The sequence below is a fragment of the Manacus vitellinus genome, unplaced genomic scaffold (genome assembly GCF_001715985.3).
Source record: "Manacus vitellinus isolate BGI_N305 unplaced genomic scaffold, ASM171598v3 scaffold_48_pilon, whole genome shotgun sequence".
In the NCBI taxonomy this organism is placed as follows: domain Eukaryota; kingdom Metazoa; phylum Chordata; class Aves; order Passeriformes; family Pipridae; genus Manacus; species Manacus vitellinus.
The window spans coordinates 4,370,347-4,392,265 of NW_021940593.1; the positions used below are offsets into that span (position 1 = coordinate 4,370,347).

At 46.0% G+C, this 21,919-nt stretch overlaps 1 protein-coding gene across 1 annotated transcript in view; it reads left to right on the forward strand.

The window, feature by feature from the left end:
• Nucleotides 1–21,919, forward strand: part of PCDH15 (protocadherin related 15) — a 217,673-nt gene that overhangs the window by 152,640 nt on the left and 43,114 nt on the right. Inside the window, exons 20-22 of the mRNA XM_029962595.1 lie at nucleotides 3,278–3,387; nucleotides 4,591–4,731; nucleotides 14,353–14,480. Of these exons, the coding sequence (XP_029818455.1) occupies nucleotides 3,278–3,387; nucleotides 4,591–4,731; nucleotides 14,353–14,480 (379 nt within the window). The remainder of the gene's footprint in view (nucleotides 1–3,277; nucleotides 3,388–4,590; nucleotides 4,732–14,352; nucleotides 14,481–21,919) is intronic.

Genomic DNA, 21,919 nt, shown 5'->3' on the forward strand with positions numbered 1-21,919 from the left:
GGCACTCAGGACATGGTTTAGTGGTGAACATGCTGCTGCTGCTGCTGCATTGATGATTGGACTGGATGATCTAAAGGTCTTTTCCAACGTACAGGACTCTCTGATTCCATGAAGTCGGCCCTGGACCATGAGGCAGTGCCACTCCAATCCCACCCAGGTGACAGGGACACCCCAGTGGTGCCAGGTGGGCACAGCCTGGGGCTGGCAGGGTGGTGCTCTGGTGGCTGTTGCACTCAGAGACTGGTTAAGTTATTGCAAATTTGATCAAAAATACCTGCCCACTCTCTGTAACCACATGTGGAGGTCAACAGCAGTGCCCTTCCCTTCCACTCCAAGGTCAGTTTTCCAAGCCTTCTCTGTATGGCTTGGGCTGGATTCTCCCACTTTGCTGGAGTCACATCTTCTCACAAAAAGAACCAGCTTTTATCGTCCAGTAACACAAAATTATTGCATAAAAACGCCCTTGCCTGTGCCCTAATCCAGCTTCAAATAATGTGTCCTCCACTGAAAAAGAAACAAAAGCACCATTTTACTTCTTAGTCATTCAAAACAGAAAATAATGCTTATTTATTCCCCAGGAAAGCTTATTAGAGCTTGTAGTACAGGATAAAACCCAGGATATTGTCACTCGAATGGTCTTGGGTTTTGTCTATTTGCTTCTCTCCAGTTCAGGAAAATGCTCTGAAGAGATGAGCTGAGTGTTTTATCCAGCTGATGCATTGTTCCCATTGATCCCAATCCCTGAGGTTAAATCAGGGGAATGAAACCACAGCCATTACCGTGGGGGGTTCCTGCCCCTCCCTCCAGAGCCTCAGAGCAAACACAAAACCTCTCCCTAATTGTTATTGATTTGTCTATCCCCTGAGTTCAGCCGTGGCAGAGGGGGAGGTACAAGGCCATTGCCACTAAAAATACACTGAAAGTGTGCTTGAAGTGAGGTTTGTGTGGTTTGTTTTTTTTTCCTTTGGAAGGAAAACAAACCAACATAATATATAATGCAACATAAAAAGGTTATTTTCTTTGCTGACCTCATCAAAAGAAGCCCAGCTTTAAATGCTTCCAGGTTTGAGAGCCTTTTTTCCCTGTCTCTAAGATTACCCTTTGCATTGGTAAAATGAACATTAATAAGCATTTCATAGCAGTAGTTTTATAGCTTAATAAATCAAGGGCAACGAGGAATTTTATTTCTCCCACTGATGCAGAGGCAGAAGGGTGGGAGCCAGAGGGATCTGCTCCAGGCACGTGTCTTTGGGTAAAAGTGAATTTACCATCACTTTTTCCTGTGAAAAAAAAGGGGAGGTCAGTGTTTCAGTACAGCCACTATTACATGATGCAGAGCTTAATTGTATGTTCAGTGTCTCAGCCTGTTTCTAGGATGTTCAAACCAATATTCATCCCAAAGGAAGTGTTTGTAAGGCAGAGTTCAAGGGGATATTTGCCCATTTCTTGGGGAGTAATGGCAAAGATTTAGGTTCAGTAGTCAGGATTGTGACCTGGGGTTCAGGGAACCACAGAATGTCCCGAGTTGGAAGGACCCCCAAGGATCATCCAGTCCAACCCCTGGCCCTGCACAGACACCCCAACAATCCCACCCTGCCCCTCAGAGCGTTGTCCAAACCCTCCTGGAGCTCTGGCAGCCTTGGGGCTGTGCCCACTTGCCTGCCCTTAGAATGGGAAAATGTGGTATGGGGTGGAATACTTGAAAAACACTTGGAAGATTGAAGGAGGAAGTCATAAAATATTCGTAGAGTCACAGAATCATTGAGGCTTAAAAAGAGCCCTGAGATCATCAAATCCAGCCATTCCCCCAGCACTGCCAGGGCCACCACTAGGGAGTGTCCCCAGGTCTACATGTCTTCCAAATACATCCATGATATTTCCTGGAATGAAGCAGGTGTAGGTTCTGTCCAGAACTTTGAAGACCACTGCACAACTGAAATAGCCCTTGGAGTCTCTTCCTGTTGAGGAGCCTCTCTGAACAGATCCTCATCTGTCTTTTATTTTGTTGTACATCAAATGAGTGTAACTTTGAAAAATTGGAAGTGTCTGCCTGATGCTAGTTTTAATAAAAATCCATCTGCATTTATGGCTGAGTGTAAAAAAAAATTCCTTTCCAATTGTTTTTTTAAGAGTTTTAAGCATGAATTCAGCCTTTGCTTGCCGTGATGAAAATCTGAATGTTTGATTGGAGAGGAGCTCGAGTGTCTCACTTCTCTTGGTTGAAATTGTTTAGATCAGTTTAAAGACATCAGCACAGACTCTTTGTTCTTTCTGAAGTAGTTACAGTTTCCTTGAGGAGACAGAACATCAAAATGTTCCTCATCACATTTTCTGAGGAGATGGGGTTTGAAAAACAGAAGAGAAAGAGTGAAGTAATTCTTTGGTGTGTTCCAGGAAGACACTCATTATTTAGACATGAAAGAACAATGCTGAGTGTGAGATGCTCCCTGGTCAGTGTTTGCAGGGTATGAAGACTGTGAGATACCCCAGTGTTAGTGGTGTAATCAATTGTTTTTTTCTTCTTTCTTGACATAAATTGTGCTCAGTGAACCAAAACCAATGTACTCAATGCTTAAAAGTTGTGTATGTACAGAATCACAGAATCAGGGAGTGGTTTGGGTTGGAAAGGATTTTAAAGCTCATCTAATGGGCAGGTTGCTCCAGCCTGGCCTTGGACGCTTCCAGGGATCCAGGGGCAGCCACAGCTTCTCTGGGCAACCTGGGACAGGGCTTCCCCACCCTCTCAGGGGCTGGTTAGACTTGGGTTGAAGTTGATTTCCTGAAAAGCATCTTGGCTTTTAGTACCAGAATGGGTTGGCAGGAAATTTAATGTTTCCTTCTGAACAGTAGAAATTCCTGTGGAAGTGACCCCAAAGTGTTTACTGATCCACGAATAAATTTTCCTGCTTTTCTGACAGATTACTGAGTTTTCTTAGTGTTATAAAATTTCTGAGTATTGTAAAAGACCTATTATGTTTTAAATTTCCCTCCTAGTTTATCAGGCTGTGATGGTTCTTCTGTTTCACTTTCTGCTCATTATTCCCTTCTTTTCCATTTCTCATATCAAAGAACCATTAGATGTTCACGTTGCCCCCTCAGTTGGACTTTTTACTGGTTTTTGCATTTGCACGGGAGGGGGGTCAACACTTGCCTTTTTAATGTGGTTTTCTTAAATAACAGATCCTCTCCCTTTGGCAGCCTGATAGATGGAGGAAGCTGCTAACCTGCTCTTCAGGCCACGGGAATGTAACCCCAATCCTTTTGTTCCACTCTGCAGACCCCCCCCAGTGAGTGAAAGTGCCCCCAAAGGAACCGTGGTCGCTGTTGTCACCGCAGCCGCCCTGAACCAGACAGTCGTGTATTCCATTGTTTCAGGGAATGAAGAGGGTGAGTACAATATCCACGGGCATGTTTCAGTCTCAGTGGCCATGCCTGGCCTGCTGTGGGCACCAGAAACCTGCAAGGAAGTGTTGGGAAGTAAAGCTGCTGCTGAGGGGAATCACACACTGGTTGAGGTTGGAAAAGACCTCTGAGGTCGAGTCCAACCCAGAGGTGAAATCCCACCTCATGAGGGAATTCCAGTACCTGAAGGGAGCCTACAGGAAAGATGGAGAGTGACTTTTTGTAAGAGCCCGTAGTGACAGGACAAGGGGGACTGGCTTCAAACTGGCAGAGAACAGGTTTAGATGAAATATTGGGAAGGAATTGTTCCCTGTGAGGGTGGGGGGGCCCTGACACAGGTTGCCCAGAGAAGCTGTGGCTGCCCCTGGATCCCTGGAAGTGTCCCAGGCCAGGTTGGACGGGGCTTGGAGCAACCTGGGGTTGTGCAAGGTGTCCCTGCCCATGGGGTTGGAATGAATTGGGCTTCAAGGTCTCAACTTCTGCAAACCAAACTGTTCTGCAATTCCATGATTCTATGACTGCCATTATCAAGCCTTTAGAGATGAGCTAAAGATCAAATTAATTTGCAGAATTGCAATTAAAATATTCACTAATGTGAAAACTCCCATTGCTGCCACATGGTGTGAATCCAGGGCATGCTGAAACGAGCTTTGATGAAGTTCTACTTGCTTAAGTCTGGCTTAAGGCATTACAGAGTTTGCCTTGCTGTAGCCACACGCATTAGATTAGAGCCTGATGCCTGAACAAAACATCCTGCTTGGGTGCTCTCTGTGATCCACCTGGAAATCTCAACAGAGTCACACTCAACAATTTGGAGGGATGTGAAAGAATTCTCCATCCCATCCTCCTTTTTGTGAGAGAGGGCTGTTTGACTTGTCTCCTCTTGCCAGTGTGACCTAAAATCCTGTGCAGGACCAGGGGGTGGACTCGATGAGCCTTGTGGATCACTTCCAGCTCAGGGTGTTCTATGATTCCCTGATCCTGGGATGGTTATCCCAGTAGCTGTGGGATCCAGCACAGCTTCAAAGTGGAGCTTAGAGGCCTGGGGGAGGGAGGGGAATGACTTTCCACAGACGGTGTCAGAGAACAGTGTCACCACCAAAACAAAACACCTGAGCATTAAAAAAAAAAACAACCATGTTTATGCATCTTAGAAAAAAAGTTGCTTGTGTTTTTGCTGGCTTTCAGATGTGTTTGCCATCAACAACAGAACGGGTGTGATCTCCATTAAGAAGGCTCTGGATTATGAAAGTGTGACGAGTTACGAGCTCCGGGTCCAGGCAGATTCCTTGCAAGTGGTGAGATCCAACCTGCGGGTCCCTTCCAAGAGTAAGTGGGAAAATCCATCCTTTTAAATCTCTTTTTTGCACAGATGGGTGTTGTTATCTGATGAGGGTGAGGCAGTGACCTGGTTGTGCTCCTGGAGATGGGAGGGTGATGATGGATCTCTAAGCCTGACTTCCTGCTCAGTTTTGAGGTAAATCCTCACAAACCATCTCCGTGTAGGTCTCAGTGACAGAGTCAAAAGTCATGTTGATGTATAAACAGAGAACTGATGGCACAAATTGTACATTCTCAGTGTCATTAGGGGGTTATGTGAGGGAATGGCACGGTGACTTTTTCACAAACACGTTGCACGGCCCAAACTGGGCTGGTGACACCTCACCAAGGGTTGGGACACTACCAAGAGGATGGGGAACAGACCCACAGCAGGGGGAGCAGGGAGAAAAAACTCCTTCCTCTCCCCTGAGGGTCTGTGTGGAGTGTATTGGAACCCCAGCTGAGAGCAAAGTGCTGGGACAAAGGCCAGAAGGTTCTTTGCAGCATCTGCAAGCAGGAAGGAGTTGATTCCCAACAGGTTTACTTTGGCTCTGTCTCATGGTGTGGGTTTTCTTTTTCCCTTGAGTGGCTTTCTTTTTTGAAGAAAAATATTTTGAAACGTCTTTTGATTATTTTTATCATCCTCCCTGTAAGGAAAGTGTCCAGGAAGTCTGGCTTTCAAACACCTGGCTCGCTTTGCCAGTCCTGTACCACTTCCTATTTAACTCACAGTTGGGCCAGAGCTTAAAAAAAGCCCCAAACCTTGTAACAAAAGAATTTTGGTAGATGTTTCCACACAGACTGTTCTTGTCCAATTTTTTTTTGTATTTTTTGGGTTCCATGTGTCAGTTTTTTTCCTGTTAAGGAGCATCATGGATGTGTTTTGGAGCTGAGGAGTCCCTTGAAGCCTGGCTTTGGGTACCTGCTGCTGTGTGTGCATACTTCATTCAGAAAAGGGAATCACACTGATATTTTGAATCTAGGAACTACAGATGGAGTTCAGATTTACTTCAGACTCCAGTTTTAGGAGAATAACCATTATTTAGTTAGTTGTCAATCCAGGGAGATACCATAACCAAAATGTCAACCTCGGACTGTTCCTAAACATCAGTGAGATCTGGGCACTTACAACGTGGGTGCATAATTAAACCTTCTCATCATTTTTGGAAACCCTTAGCAATATAAGGAGCAATTTAAATCCAAGTGCATCTTTGAAAGCATTGCTGGCTGGCTGATGCTGTGGGGATGGTGCTGCCACAGCCTTGGATTTGATCTCTGCTCCCAAGGAGGGCTGCATGGCCAGCCCAGGGCACGAGAACTCCCATCAATCTTTCATCTGCCTGTCACCTTCTTGCCAGAGATAATTCATCCTGCCTGTGTCCAGGCACAGAGAGCTCTGGGAAAACTGGAACTCAGAGCACAGTGGGATCTCTGTTTCTCCTTTGCTGCAGGGAGGAGTGAGCTGTGTCAGCTCTGTCTGCTTTGGCTGCTCACTCTGGGCAATCTGGCAGGGTGACAAAGTGCCACCCTGTCATGACAGAGAATAGGTCATATTCTCTGGGATGGGATATTAGGAAGGAACCCTGTGGGGGTGGTGAGGCCCTGGCACAGGTTGCCCAGAGAAGCTGTGGCTGCCCCTGGATCCCTGGAAGTGTCCAAGGCCAGGTTGGATGGGACTTGGAGCAACCTGGGATTGTGGAAGGTTTCCCTGCCCATGGAAGGGGATGGAACAAGTTGAGCTTTAAGATCCCTTCCAACCCAAACTATTCTGGCATTCTGTGATCTCGTATTAGTTGAAGGGGCTTAGGTATTGGGGCACATGCCATAAAACTTGGGAATAGTTTGAGGGAAAGCCTGAGACATTGTCCAGGGCTGGCAGTTACAATATGTTCATCCCAGTTTCCAGTATTACTTGTGTAAGCAGCAGGAGATTTTGGGAAATGGAGCACATGTCATCCTGGCTGATGTTCCAGGTGCCATTGGAGCTGTGTGTGCAGAGGGAGAGCAGGAGGGCTCTGGGACAGCTGTCTCAGCTTTGTGTGCCTGGCAGAGCTCCACTGAAGGGCATATGCTGGAAAATGCAGCCAGGCCGTGCACAGGGAGGACATGAGGCTTCTGGGCATCTTCCAGCCTTCTCCAAAGCTTTATCTGTCATGGATCAAGAAATGAGGGAGTCAGCAGGTTCTTCTCTCCTTCGAGGGAAGCAGTGGCCTTTCTATCCCTCTTCCAACTCCCAGCCTGCACTAGAGCAGTTCTCCCAACAGAGCAGCACTTCCCAAAAGGTGGTGGCTGAATTATTTTATCCAGGGATGCTCGATAAGGATTGGAGTTGGAATTCAGTCCAATGTGTTTGGCTACCCAGGAGTTTACAGCCTGTGCTGGGCTTGGAATATGCCCTGTGCTGCGTGGAGAGCCAAAGAATTTGGTAGATGTATACATTTTAAATATTTTACAAGTTTCTGGCCAGCTAAATCACTTATGTCTTTGTAATGGAGACCCCTTGACCTCTGGGTTTGATTCCTGCATTTCCACAATGTCTTCCTTTCTGTTTTCTCAGCACCTTGTTCGTTTTTGAGGTTAATCAGGTTAAATTCTACTTCAGAGTTTCAGGGCACTGAATTGATGAGCTCGAGTGGGAGGAGATGAAGAAGAATTAATGCACCACTGAGGACTTTGGTGCTACTGAAATGATGTATCCACTCTGGAGATGGGTGACTGTGAACGCCCTGCTCTGGGATTCTGTGACATGGAATTAATACACCACTGAGACATCCAGTGGCAATGAGGTGCTGCCACTTTGGGTGCTGGATACCACTAAATCAGTGGAATTTGCTCTGGAATTTCTGAGCAGGGCATTGGTGACCTACTCTGGAGCTGCAGTGATTTTTGGGCCCCTCACTTTGTGCAAGACCCGGAGGGGCTGGAGCGTGTGCAGGGAAGGGAACGGAGCTGGGGAAGGGGCTGGGGCAGCAGGGGGGGCTGAGGGAGCTGGGGGGGCTCAGCCTGGAGAAAAGGAGGCTCAGGGGGGACCTTCTGGCTCTGCAAGTCCCTGACAGGAGGGGGGAGCCGGGCGGGGTCGGGCTCTGCTGCCAGGGAACAAGGGACAGGAGGAGAGGGAACGGCCTCAGGCTGTGCCAGGGGAGGCTCAGGTGGGACATGAGGAGGAATTTCTTGCTGGAAAGGGTGGTCAGGCCTTGGCAGGGGCTGCCCAGGGAGGTTTGGAGTGCCCATCCCTGGAGGTGTCCCAGGAAGGCCTGGCCGTGGCACTCAGTGCTCTGGGCTGGGGGACAAGGTGGGCATCGGGCACAGGGGGGACTCGGTGACCTTGGAGGGCTTTTCCAGCCTCAGGGATTCTGGGATTCTCGAAATAACAAAGCTCTGACAAACTGCTCAGCCACCACACAGGGCTCAGAAGCTGGGTACCAACTGTTTTAACTGATGGTATTAGAGAAGATAATTATATAGAAGCAGGAGTTTGAGTTTTCATCCATGCAAGGGAAAAGTGGACACATAATGCATTAAGTGTAACTAAGCCTGTCATTCAGTGATAGTGCCACTGATAGTGTAGCAATCATTGAATAAATATATGAGGAGAAAAAGTAAATGATGTCCTTTGCAGTATGAGAACATCAAATGGGTAACTTAAGGTGGGTTTTTAATATATGATGCTAAATCATGCAAAGTCACACTCTCCCTTTCAATGGAATCAAACTCACTAAATGAGTTACTTTAAGTGAAACTTTATCACATGGAATTGCTGTGCATTTTTACTTCATTTGAATGGAAGGAGAGGTAGGTTTCCAGATGATGGTGAGTTAAAAAGCTTGGAATTCTGGCTTGAGGAATCAGCAACCTGGTGATGCTGAACCGTGAAAGACCTTCAGTGTTAATGGGGTTTGGACCATGCTCTGAGACACATGGTGGGAGTTCTTGGGGTTGTGCAGGGCCAGGAGTTGGACATGATGGCCCTCATGGCAGAGAGGGAAGGGGCAGGAGGAAGCAGAAGGATTTATGGGGAAGCAGAGGTGTTTATGGGGAAACAGAGGGAGCAGCAAAGTGCTGCCTAAACACACTGAGAAAGAGCAGTGGAGCTGTAGAGACAAACAGGGGCAAAGACAGGGTTTAACAGCAAATTAAACATGGTCCCAGTATAAGAATAAAAACATTAGTGGGCATGCCCAGAGAACCTGTGGCTTCCCCATCCCTGGAAGTGTCCAAGGATGGGACTTGGAGCAACCTGGTCTAGTGGAAGATGTCTCTGCCCATGGCAGGGAGTGGGACTGGATGATCTTCAAGGTCCCTTCCAAACCCAGCCTGGTCCCTATGCCAGGCAGATGAGAAATGCACTGTGGGGGGAAACATCAAGGCTTTTGATCCCAAAGGGAAGGGTATATTTACAAAGAATGGGAACGTGTGCAGGGAAGGGAACGGAGCTGGGAAGGGGCTGGAGCAGCAGGAGGGGCTGAGGGAGCTGGGGGGGCTCAGCCTGGAGAAAAGGAGGCTCAGGGGGGACCTTCTGGCTCTGCAAGTCCCTGACAGGAGGGGGGAGCCGGGATCCTGTGATAGGATCTTGTCAGAGATAGTTTTTAGTTTGGTGTCAAAAGATTTTTAAGCAAAAATAGACCCTTCAGCTGATTATTTCCATGTTTGATCCAGTCTTTCACCTTTGGCTGTCCCCCAGGTATGTTCCCAGCTCTGATCTGGGCTTTGCTCTGGCTTTTGCGGGGGTAAGGGAACAGTTCTGTCTCTCCTGTGTTGTTTTTGCTTTCTAAACACAAAGTAAACCTTTGGGAATAAAGTGAAAAAGGGAGAAAACCAGTTTTACAACTAAAATCCTGCAGCTGCTCCACAGTGGTTGGGAACAATTGTCCTACAAAGTTAAATATGAACATGGATTCTGTGTCCCCAATGTAATAGCAAATTAATAATAAGTAGCCTCACATTTTTAGTTTCAAACATGTTGCAAAAGTCGGTGCTGATGGCGTTTTACAAGTTGGCTGCTCTGGCAGTCCCCAAATCCAGGACAGATGGACACAATACGCTGCAGAGCCTGCAGAGCTGTGGCTGATTCCTCACAGCTCTGGGGCAGTTTGGGACAAACCTCAAATTTCTTTAGGTGTATTTAGTGCATTTTAGAGAGACCACATCAAATGTGAGCTCTCATTCAGTTAATTATTTGGTAGAAAATGAAGTTTTCTATGGATTTCAATCAGAGCTTGGATCGGTGCTGTTCCAGATATGTCGCTCTTTGTGTCTTGTCACAGCTTCTTTTTGCACCATTCTTGATCAGTGATAGCACATGAGGAGCTTCCTCAGGCTTTATGGGCTGATTTAGATCAAAATGCCACTGAACAGATATTCAGTGCTGATTCCTATTTGGTTGTGCCAAGTTCAGGAAGGGGAGATGGAGCAGCTGCAGCTCAGTGCAGTTCACCTGCCAAAGCCCAGAGTCTGCTCCAGCCCTTGTAAGGCAGGAGTAAAGTGCTACTAAACCCTGACAAATTACAAATCTCACTCCCACTGCGATTAAAATGCACTTTTAAAGGGAAGAATCTGCTGTTGCCTCCAGCAGAAGAGGCACTGCCTTTTGAGCTGCAGGGATTGATGTTAAATGATCTTTGCATGAAGAGCAGCTGGATCAGTGGCTGGTTTGGTGTGTTCCAGAAGACAAGGGCAGTGCTATTGAGGGAAACCTGTGTAAAACTAATCAGGGGACACTCAAAGCATCATTGATGCTGTCCCAGTGTCCAAAAAGCATTGCTTTAGTTCAGCTTCATTTCTGCAGCCTGGTGAGAAACGAATGGATCCAGCAGTGATGCTGGGAAAGGGTTTTCAACAAGAGTGTTTGGGAAAAACTTCTGGAAATGAAATGCTATGCACACCCTGGGAGGAACTTCTGGAAATGAAGTGCTACTACACACTAGTTGTGACCAGCTCCCTGGGGTTTCTGTGGGTTTTGGTTTCTGTGTTAGTCATTCGTGGTTTAGTAGTTTAAGTTGTTTCAGAGGTTTCTCAGCTTTTCACTCTCCTTGAGCAAATCCCAGAAGCTCAAAGATCCAAAGGTCTTCTGGTCTTGGGAGTGGTTATTTAGCTGGTTCTTATAAACCCAAGTTGACTTAGAGGCAGCTGCAGTTCTGTGTTCTCTGTGCACTGTAATTCCTCTCCAGGGGGCTGGAAAAGAGGGAAACGGGACACAGGGACCTTGCAGGAGACTGAGGTGGCACAAAATCAATTTTCTTTGCTCTTTTTGGCCCCCTTGACAGCCTGTGCTGCTTCATCCAGGCAGAAATGCTGTTTCTTTTTTCACCTGGCCAGCTGTTTAGGTAACTCAGTCATAGCAATAAGAAATATTCTTTAACTGTGTGAGGTCTCCCAAGAAGTCCTATAGAGGAGTAGATCCTGGTTTCAACTCCTGGAATCCATTAAAAAAATACAGAAGAGTGTAACTGTAGCTGGTCTCCAGGTCTGGAATACCAAAGATGGAAGGTTTTACATGTAGGAGGATATAAAATTTCTCCTGGGGAAGGTGAGTGTAACTATTGACACTCTTTGAGGATCCCTGTCCTTACAGTGGATGCAAAGAGGATTGGAGCCATACACAATGGCAAGAAGCAGCAGGAACAAATTAGGAATATGAAGGAAAAAGCAGTCCAATGGCAGAGCCTAAACCAGCCTCTGTAAGAGTGTGCTCCAGCTGGGTGGCCTTCTCCATGGGGCAGGATGCTGGAGGGGCAGGGCTGGTGGATTTTAGGAGCACCAGAGCCCCATGTTCAGGGATATCTGCTGAACCAAGCAGGAAAATCCCCATGGGGGAGGGTCTGGCACAACCTTCCACGCCTGGCACAGCTGCTGCTGAGGGGTCTTGGTGAGAATGAGGGTCAGGCAACCTCTGTAGCTGGCTGGGAGCTGTGTCCTGCAGCCAGCTGGAGCTTGGAATTGGATGCAAAGGCCAGCACAGGGAGGAGTTCACAGATGCCACGTTCCACTCCATCTGCCAGAAGGGAGGACATGTAAGCTGTGTGTAAAACTCAGGCAGAAGCTGAAATGCAGGGAGGTGTTTGGTGCTGACGGGGCTCTGTGGATGTGCAGGATATTTCATTTGGTTTGTGCTTAATGGGGTAACTTCCATTTCTCATTTTCAAAGCATTCACCCCTCACTAAACAAATCAGTGTTTTGGCAGCTCAGAGAACCGCCAGCAAATGAAACAAATGGATTGTTGAGCAAATTGTGACACAAACTTTGCAGGAGGCTGAGCCACCTCACCCAAGCGGGCTTGACATGGCAGTGATAGTGAGCACCAGGAAAAAAGGTGTTTAAATTTGCATTACACAGAGCTGGGGTAAGTGAGCAAAGGGCTGATCCTGCCAGCACTGATAGAATTAGATCTCCCTTCCAACAGCAAACTGGTGCCAGCCATTAATGTAGCTGGTTATTCCCTCAGCAGGGCAACATCACTTCGTGCATTGCCCGTAATCCTCCTCCCATTGTTGCCTCTTTCCCTAAAGAGTGGAGCTGCAGTGGAAGAGTCTGCCTGGGAATCTCATCTCATCTTTCTGCTCTAACTTGGTGTTGCAGCCAGAAACAATAAGGATCTGGTTTAACAAGATTTTTCTTTTCTTTCCTTTCTCTTTTTTCCTTCTCTTTGTACTAATGCACTGGATCACAGAATCCCAGGAGGGGTCAGGCTGGAAGGGACCACAGTGGGCATCTGGTGCCACCTCCCTGCTCCAGCAGGGCCAGCCCAGAGCACAGGGCACAGGAGTGTGTCCAGACAGCCCTGGAATAGCCCCAGGGAGGAGATTTCACACTCCTTCTGGTCTCTGTTCAGGGCTGGGGCACTGCCCAGCCAACAAGTTCTTCCTCCTGTCCAGCTGGAACTTCCTGGCCATCAGTTCCTGCCCGTTCCTCTTGTGCCATTGCTGGGCCCCCCGAGCAGAGCCTGCTCCATCCTCTGCCCCCTCCCTGCAGCCCCTCCAGCCATGGCTGAGGGCCCCTCTCAGGCTCTGCTCTGGAGGCTGAACAGCCCCAGCTCCCTCAGCCTTTGCTGCTCCCAGAGCTGCTCCAGCCCTTGGGCATCTCCGCAGCCTGCGCTGGCCCCGCTGCAGGAGCTCCCTGGCCCTGCTGTGCTGAGGAGCCCGAGCTGGGCCCAGCCCTGCAGATGTGCCTGCCCAGGGCTGGCCAGAGGGGCAGGATCCCCTCCCTGCCCTGCTGCCCCCCAGGATCCCACTGCCCTCCCTGTCCCCAGGACACAGGGCTGGGCAGGGACAGATCGATGGCATTATAAATGTTGGGGTTTTTTTCAGATTTCAGTTATTTACGTGGAGTCCTCACTTGTTTCCCATCAGTTGGACCTTCAAAGAGGCAGAATATGACTTTGGCCATTTGAGAAATAGTCTGGATTTAAATTTTTCTTCCCCTAAAGATACAGCTCCTAAACCTTGGTGAAGGAGCCCTGTTGTGTAACTAACTCAGCCCAGCGTGGCACCTGTGCAACATTTAAATTACCCTGGCACTGCAACGAGCTGGGAAAACCAACTCTGCAATGAGGCAATTTATCACTTGCAAATGTGGTTTTAATGAACTGGATATCATCATTTCCAGCAATCTTTCTGGATTATACAAGGCTGAAAGAGAGAAACAGATGCTGGTGGAGATTACTGCACGGTGGATTCTGTCTGGCACTGGCTCTGTAGTTTTTGCTGGATGTTTTTCCCTTGCAGAAGGATGGAGATGTTTATTGTTCAGTGGGGTGGATCAGGAACTGTTTAATAAAAGCAAATTAACAGTGGTGGTTTGTGTTGAACCTCTCAGGGGGGCTAATACCTGTGGAGTTCCTCTGGGCCAGACCAGGTCTGGGAAGGAGGACAGGCTTAGAGATGCATTCAATTAACACAATAAATTAATTGGGTGCTGAGGCTGCTTAGCCAGGGCTGCTGACCATTTATGAGTTTAGAATCACCTGTTAAGTAGCTGCAGGAGAGTTGGTAATAATTAAAATCTATAAAGCAAGCTGCTGTTTGCAGCAGACCTGCTGGTGCTGATCCTTCATTACCTCTTTGTAACATTTAGGAGTATTTAATGGGACCAAAATCTGTGTAGCTGAGGTATGACATCATTACTTGTGCTTTTCTAGTTATTTGAAAAATTAGCTACAGGTCTTTGCTTGTCTTTTACTCAAAGTGCTTGCTTTGTAAGGAAATCCATGGCACCTTTTTGCTCATGGGCAAATTCAGGTAGCCCTGATGGTGAAGTGCAGGGGTCCAGATAATGGGAATTATTCTCATAAAGGTACAAATTTCAGCTCCAAGTTAAACCAAGATCCATTCACCAAAAAAAAGCAAATGGAGAAATAATAATTAACAAAAAGGGGGTGTCCCAGGAAGGCCTGGCCATGGCACTCAGTGCTCTGGGCTGGGGGATAAGGTGGGCATTGGGCACAGGGGGACTTGGAGGTCTTTTCCAACCTTAATGATTCTGGGATTATGCAATTTTAGGATATCTAAGGTACTTATTTTTAAACTATTTTCCGTACACTGCCTTTTGTCTCTTCGGGCTGCAAATGGAATGCCAGCAGGTATCACAAAATTAGGATGAAATGTTCTATTTACCCTTTTCCTTCCCTCTTTTAGGTAACACAGCCAAGGTGTTTATCGAGGTGAAGGATGAAAATGACCACGTGCCTGTGTTCACCAAAAAAATGTACATTGGAGGGGTGTCTGAAGATGCCAGAATGTTTTCTTCTGTGCTTAAAGTTAAGGTAAGACTGAAGTTTTTTTAACTGACATTCGTTGGCAGTGGGAAAATATTTACTCACTGGTTTGATTTTTCACAGGAGATTTTGAAATCTGTGTCTTCTAAAGCTGCTGGAGCTTCTCAGGCACTGGCACCAATTTTTGCTGTATTTCTTCTTAGAAACAAGAATAATGAGCACAGAATGGGCCATTTTTCTGCTGAAATCAGTGTCTGAGTGTGAATAAGGGTGTGTTGGTTTCCACTGGTGTGGGTATGATTGACATGCCTTGTCCTGCTGTTCCAGCAATTACTGACACAAGGATGATTTTGAGTTAAAAACCAGGGGTTTTTTCTACTGAGTTTTAGGTGCTTATTTCCCATGAGGGTTTGTAGCTTTCATTTTATATCTGTTAATATTTAGATGATGATTTTTTGATGGTCAACACCAGTTTTTACCTTAGTTTTTTCTGACTACTTGGCAGCAGCATGTTTAGGTTTTAAAAGGGAAAGAACAGTTTCTGTTTCAGGTCAGCACTGGGACATAATTTTGAGGAAAATTAACTGGAAGGTTTTTAAAAACAGAAAAAATTCAAGAAAGTATAATACATAGAATCTAATTAGAACCAGACATAAAAATAGCCAAGAGTAAAAGCAATAAGTCTTCAATAAAATGCTTTTTTTTTTTCAATAAAACTGCTTTTGTGACACAATCTTTTGTGCTTGAGGCAGCTTGAGCTGCCAAGGCAGCTTCTTTCCTCTGGCTTTATTCTGTTCCCTCAGCAGATCTCCTGCATCTCTGTTCACTTTAAACATTAGTGGAATAGCTTTGAAGTTGCTGATTCCAGCTTATGCATGAAAGGGCACAGAAATATGACCTGCTCAGCTTTCTGTTGACCTCATGATGTGTTTTAGAGTGCCAGGAATGAAATAGAGAAGATCAGAGGTTATTAAAGAGTTGTCCATCGTTTTTTTCTTGGCAATCCTTCCCAAAATAAGTCCAGAAACAACGGAGAAGTGGGAAACTGTTAAGCTTCTACTTCACTGACTTCATCAAATGTGAACACTCCGTTCAGGCTTCATAAACAAAGCCAAAAAAAAAAAGGGTCACGTAGCAACACCTGTGGTTTTTTTAAAGGCTTATTTCTGTGGGGTTAAAGAAGCTGTGAAGGGACAGCACCACTGTGTGTTGGGAAGGACACACTCGGAAAAAGATCCGCGGGATTTCCTTGGACCAAATTTCTTTCCCTCCGTCTTCTGCGTTGAAATTTTAATCTCCACCAGGTTCCTCTGCCACGTGAAATGGGTGGTGACACGTGCCTGGGTGTGTGCCTGGTGCATGGGATCATTTAGGTTGGAAAAACCCTCTGAGATCATCAAGTCCAACCATTCCCTGGACGCTGCCAAGGCCACCACTAACCCATGTCCCCAAGGGCCTCTTAAATCCCTTCAGGGGTGGTGACACCACGCCCTGGGCAGCCTGTTCCTTTCTGTGAAGACATTTTTCCCAATATCCCATCTGAACCTCCCCTGGCACAGCTGGAGGCTGTTCCCTCTCCTCCTGTCCCTTGTCCCTGAGAGCCTGACCCCCCTCCCTCCTGCCAGGGAGAACAAGAAGGTCTCCCCTTCTCCAATGAAAAGGAAATTCTAGCTGCACAAATCAGCACTGGCAGTGTTGCTGTTGGGGTGGTCTGAGGCCATAACTGAGCAGAGTTTTGCAGGTGGGGGTAATATTTTTGTTAAACTTTGGTTTTTCCCTCCAGACTTTTCGCTGGTCGTTGCTTCCAGCTGCAAGCTTTAAGCTGAAGGTTTAACACAGTCAAAAACTACAAAAATTCTGGCAAACTCGTGAATTTCAGAAGGACTGAAGAATCATAGAATCACTAAGGTTGTAAAAGGCCTTTTTAAGGTCCACAAGTCCAAGCATCAACCAGCACCACCACCGTGTTCCCCAGTAACTCATGTCCCCAGGGGCCACATCCCCGTGGCTTTTGAACACCATGTCCCTGGGCAGCCACTTCCAAGGCTTTACAACCCTGTCTGTGAAGAAACCTTTCCTAATATCCACCCCAAACCTCCCCTGGTGCAACTTGAGGCCGTTTCCTCTCGTCTGACCCTCACCTGGCTCCAGCTCCTGCCAGGGGGTTGTGGGGAGCCCATAACAGGACCTGCACAATGGCACTGCAGGAGATCAAGAATTCTAAAGGGCCCAGTTATTTAGGTAAAGGAGTGTTTTGTGTCTGAAAGTAAATGAAACCCGAGTCACAGATGCCATTTTGAGTCGATCATACGGAACGTGGCCAGGCTGTGAAATCCTTCCTGCTTTTCCAAGAGCCATCCCTGACTTCTTAGGCACACATAGTCGTGTGTGTCAGTCAGAGGGATAAGAAAGGGGTGGAAAAGAGCAGCTATACAGGTGGGGGAAATTTGGGGGTGAAGAGGGGAATCTGCTTGTCCCCTTCAGAAACATTTGACTCAGGAAAGGCCATCAGGGGACAAGATCATCAAAGGAGGACCAAAAAAAAATGACAGTTTTATTTCTCGAAGCTATTCCTGACAGAATTCTCCCTGACTTTGCTGACAGGCAAAATGGATCGAGGCAGAAGCCAGAAATTGTTATAAGTGGATGGCATCAAACTGTGTGTTTAGTTAAAGTAAAATTAGAAACAATTAAGAAGTGCTCTTGTTGCAGAGAATCAGGCTGTAATTTATTGTTCTAGCACTGAGCATTTTCAGCACTCAGTGCCACTTAGCTTGTTTTCTGGCCTGTAGAAAGGAAAAGTAATTACTGTTAGTTAAGTACAATCTCCATTCCAGTTTGTTTTAAGAATAACTAATCAAATGAATGTCTTTTCTTGAACAGCTCAGGTGAGTAAAATTAAAAGAGTAGTTTTCCAGGTTGAAATTTAGAAGAACATTAATAAAGTACAGGTAGAGCTTGCACTGTAGAAATTATTCAGATTTTGATGCTACTGGGGAAGTCAGGTTCTTAGTAGGAGTTTCAAATGCACTTGCTGTCATCTTCTGCGACCATGAATTCACATCATCTGAGTAATTTTGAAAAGAAACTGATATTCTCCTCCTGTTCTCATTATTCCTGTCACTGACAACAGCTTTGATGATCCTCAAATATGGGGTATTAGGATCAGAGAACCCCAGAATGGTTTGGGTTGGAAGGGACCTTAAAGCTCATCTTGTTCCACTCCTCCCACTATCCCAGGTTGGACAGGGCTTGGTGGAACTGGATTGGGTTGCTTTGTCTTCATATGGTAGCTGGAAGTTTTGTAAAACACAACTTTTATAGCAAAATTTACAAGAGAATCCCATTTCATCAGACTTTCAGAGAAAAAGCACGTTCATGAATTATATTTTTATGTTCCAGGCACAAATATGTATTTAATTTATCCCAGTGGGTGCAGTAAGTATTCCCCAAAAAGGGCCTTCCAGCTGGATGGCAGAGGTTGCTGCCTTGGAAGCCCTACTTGTGGAAACACCAGTTAGCAAGAAGTGCCTTTTTCCAGAGTGGCAGGAGGAGATGATGGTTGAAAATAGGGGTCAGACTCATTGGCAGACCCTGGTCACTGATGGTTTGCTTGTTTGTTTTGAAAGCAAAGGAGGGGTTGAAGTACCTGAGGTTTAAAACTCATCATCTGGGTATCTGTATCTGCCTCAGCCTCTGGCTTGTGAAGATCAGGGTCTGGAGTTTCCAGTGAAGCCAGATTGTTTCTATTCCCATTTATCCATTTTTTTCATGCCAGAAAACCAAGACTCACCTTGAAATCTTTCCCCCAAAGTTGTTTGTGGCCTTAGCAGGGCGGGGTGAGCGACCACCACACAACTCTTTATGCTCAGATACCTCCAGTTTCACCTTCCTGAAGTTCCCAGCATATTCCCAAGCATCTCCAGGAGGGAGAGCCATGGGAAAAGAGCAGTGGGTTAACTGCAGTCCGTGGAATGGCTGGTGTTTGGATATGGGCTCAGTTAGATGTGATTTACAGGGTGTGTCTGCTTTATTTGCCAGGCTGTCATTCAATTATGAAGCATAATCCCAGTGGCAGGCACTTGGCAGCAGTTTAAGTTGATGTAATTGTTCCTTTTTTTGTCAAATAGGATAAAATAAATTGGATAAATAGGAAAAGATGAACTGAGAGAAGTTAGTGAGGAAGGACTGAATTGTAGGTGGTTACCAGGGTAGATACTAAGGAGACTTAAAAATAATTTTATGTTCTGGCAGAAATTAATTGTTTCTTTAATTTAGAGAGTATGTGAAGTACATCAGAGAATCAGAATGGTGTGGGTTGGGAGGGGCATTAAAGACCATTTCATTCCACCCCCTGCCATGGACAGGGACACCTCCCACTAGCTCAGGTTGCTCCAAGACTTATCTGGCCTGGCCTTGGACACTTCCAGGGATCCAGGGGCAGCCACAGCTTCTCTGGGCAACCTGTGCCAGGGCCTCCCCACCCTCACAGGGAACAATTCCTTCCCAGTATCTCATCTCTCCCTGCCCTCTGGCAGTGGGAAGCCATTCCCTGTGTCCTGTCCCTCCATCCCTTGTCCCCAGTCCCTCTCCAGCTCTCCTGGAGCCCCTTTAGGCCCTGGAAGGGGCTCTCAGCTCTCCCTGGAGCCTTCTCTTCTCCAGGTGAACCCCCCCAGCTCTCCCAGCCTTTCAAATGACCCAATGCAAAACTACAGCTTTCAAATAGAACCCCCCCCATCCCTGAAAGAAACCACAATTAGCTCTTCTTTAACGGGACATAATAATTATAGGGCATAATTAATGAGTGTAGTCATTAATTTTTAGTATAGTAGTTCATGTGAGTGGGTTTTGGGTAAATTCGTCACAAATACAGCACTGAACATTCAGATGTTTGGGGTCAGTTGTTTCAGTCGTGCTCTGTGGCTTGAACAAAATTTCAGCACTGGGAGTAAGAAACACTCAGACAACCAACCAAGAAAAGAAGTGGGGAGAGAAGGAAACAAATTGAATTTAGAGACCAATACAATATTGGATAAACACTTCTCTCATCATCAAAACAGTCCCACGTGTGACCAAGGCCAATACTATGAAGCCCTATGAGGTCAGTGGGTTTGCTGCCAGCAGCATCCACTCTCTTAAATATTTTAATTTGAATATAAAAGCCTTTTAGAATAGGCTAATGTGTTGTCTTGCCCTAGATTCTTAGTAAGATTGCTCTAAGGAGATAAAAAGGAAGCTTGAGCTCAGCAGAATGCCACAAATCATTATCCAAAAAGTCATTTTCAATTAGAATTCATTTGGGTAGTGATAAACCATATGAATTATTCTATATGGGGATGATTGGATTAAGAGCAGTGTCCTCTGAAAGCTGAGAAGTACTAATGCTCCAAGAAAAAAAAAAGGGATATATTAATGCAAATGACACTTTTTAACCAAGGATCCAGGCTGTGCTTCCCAAAGTCCCCTTCTCTGCAATTCCCTTTTCTTTCTCAAAATTTTCAGCTCATACAAGAGCCCCTTCCCATGATTAAAGACCTTTTCATGCTTTTCTCCATGAATATGTGATTTAAAAACAGATGTAACGCTCATAGCTACTAATTTATGAATTTTCTGCATTAGGATTTGCTTTGCATTTTGTTATATTAGAATTAGTTTGCTTTGCCACTGGGATTTTCGTGGAACTCCTGTTTTTCCCCCTCAGAAATCCAACCAGGCTTCCTTTAGCCACATACACAGTATTTTCAATCTGCTCAAGGAAAACAAACAGAACCAACACAATCTTTAGGGAAATTACTGGCAGGAATCGACTTTTCACTATAATGGTGTGTCATTAGCCCTTTCTTTTTAAAGGTTTTCAAAGTAAAAACCTCTGGTTTTGTTTATTAAAGTGCATTTAAATGAGGGAATATCAGAGACCCTAATTCTAGTGAAGGAATGAAGGAAGGGAGAGGGTGTTTTTCTCTACTCCTTGGTTTATAAAGGTATTTTTGTGCTGCAAATGTTTGCAAAGAAGGAATCTTGCCAAAAAAAGGGCCAGTGAATCCAAGTCTGTGGAAGTGGTGGCCTGTATTTGATGGAAATAGCTTGGTTCTTACAATCTGGTTGATCAGATTTTCATTTCAGACTTTTCCTGTGGTTTTTTTCCCCCCTTTCTGATGAACTTCATAATGTAACTTCATCCTTTATTGCCCTTTGAATATCTTAATGTACAGGGGAGCAAATAAAACAAAGCCACGTCACGCTGCAGGTCCTGACCCTGCTGACACACAGGGGAGCAGGGATTGCTCTTTCCTTCCCCATCATCCTCAAAAGCATCTTAGGGGTTCCATACTGAGCTAAAACAATGGATAAGAGAAATATTTAAAATTCCTGGCTGTAGTCATGTGGATATGCAGAGAGAGAATACTGGGATTACTTTTTTACCCAGACACGTAATCCGTGTTAAATCTCCAGCTGTTTTCCATCCGTGCCCAAAACTTCCACATTTCTTTTGGTATTTCCTTTTCCTTGGGATGACAAGTGAATCTGTAGGGTGGCAAGTCCTGGAAAAGGGAGATTCCACCTTGGGCACCCAGGACAGCTTTGAGCTGGGAAAGACAAAGCGTTCCCTCGTGTGTCCACCAGGGAACCACTTGTGCCTAAAAATCAGCTGCTTTGCCTGTCCACGACCTTTTCTTAGTTAAAATGGGATTGATGGATCCCAGAGGAGGGAGAAGACATCCCTGGGAGAAGGAGAAACCTCCTCTGCAGCCTCACTGCAGGCACAACAGCCCAGCTGCTCTGACATCTGGCCCCTGATGGAAGCAGCGTGTCCTGCTAAAAATATCATCCCAGGAATGCCAAGCACACAGGTGATTGCTTTCAAAAAAGCTATTTCTGCTTAATATGTTGGCTTGCTAAACTTTTTACTATAAAAACTATTGGTTTGTTATTCTTTTCCTCTGATTGTGAGATCAGGGAATCTGCTGAGAACTTACTGAGGTTCTATAGAGAACCCTTGGGGGTTTTTTTCAAATTAATATCTGATTATTTCAGTTACTCTGATATTTTCTAACATTTTTAAGGCTGTTAGTCCTGCATGTGCCTTCCTGAGTAAAGTGGCTCCTACAGGGGATGGAAGGGGGGTGGCATGCCTGGATTATTCCCATCCCATGGAGGATCTCCATGTGCGTGGGCTGCACTCCCACCTTCACACATCTATCGAGCACTAACTGCTCTTGGAAGAGCAGGAAAATGCTATAAAATCGTTTTTCCCAATCATTCTTTCCAAAATCCTAGTTTGGGAGCACCTCTTATTCAACATTTCTTTCCCATGAGACAGCCTATCAAAGTGGATCCGTGTTTCCTTCCCACACCTCGGGGGTTTTGACTCCGTTGGACAACAAAGTGAGTGATTCTCAGTTGCCTTATTTCTGCCCACCTGTGTTTCCAGAAATTTCCTGGCACTGGGGTCCTTGGGAGTGGGCTGGGCAGTGACCAGGATCAGT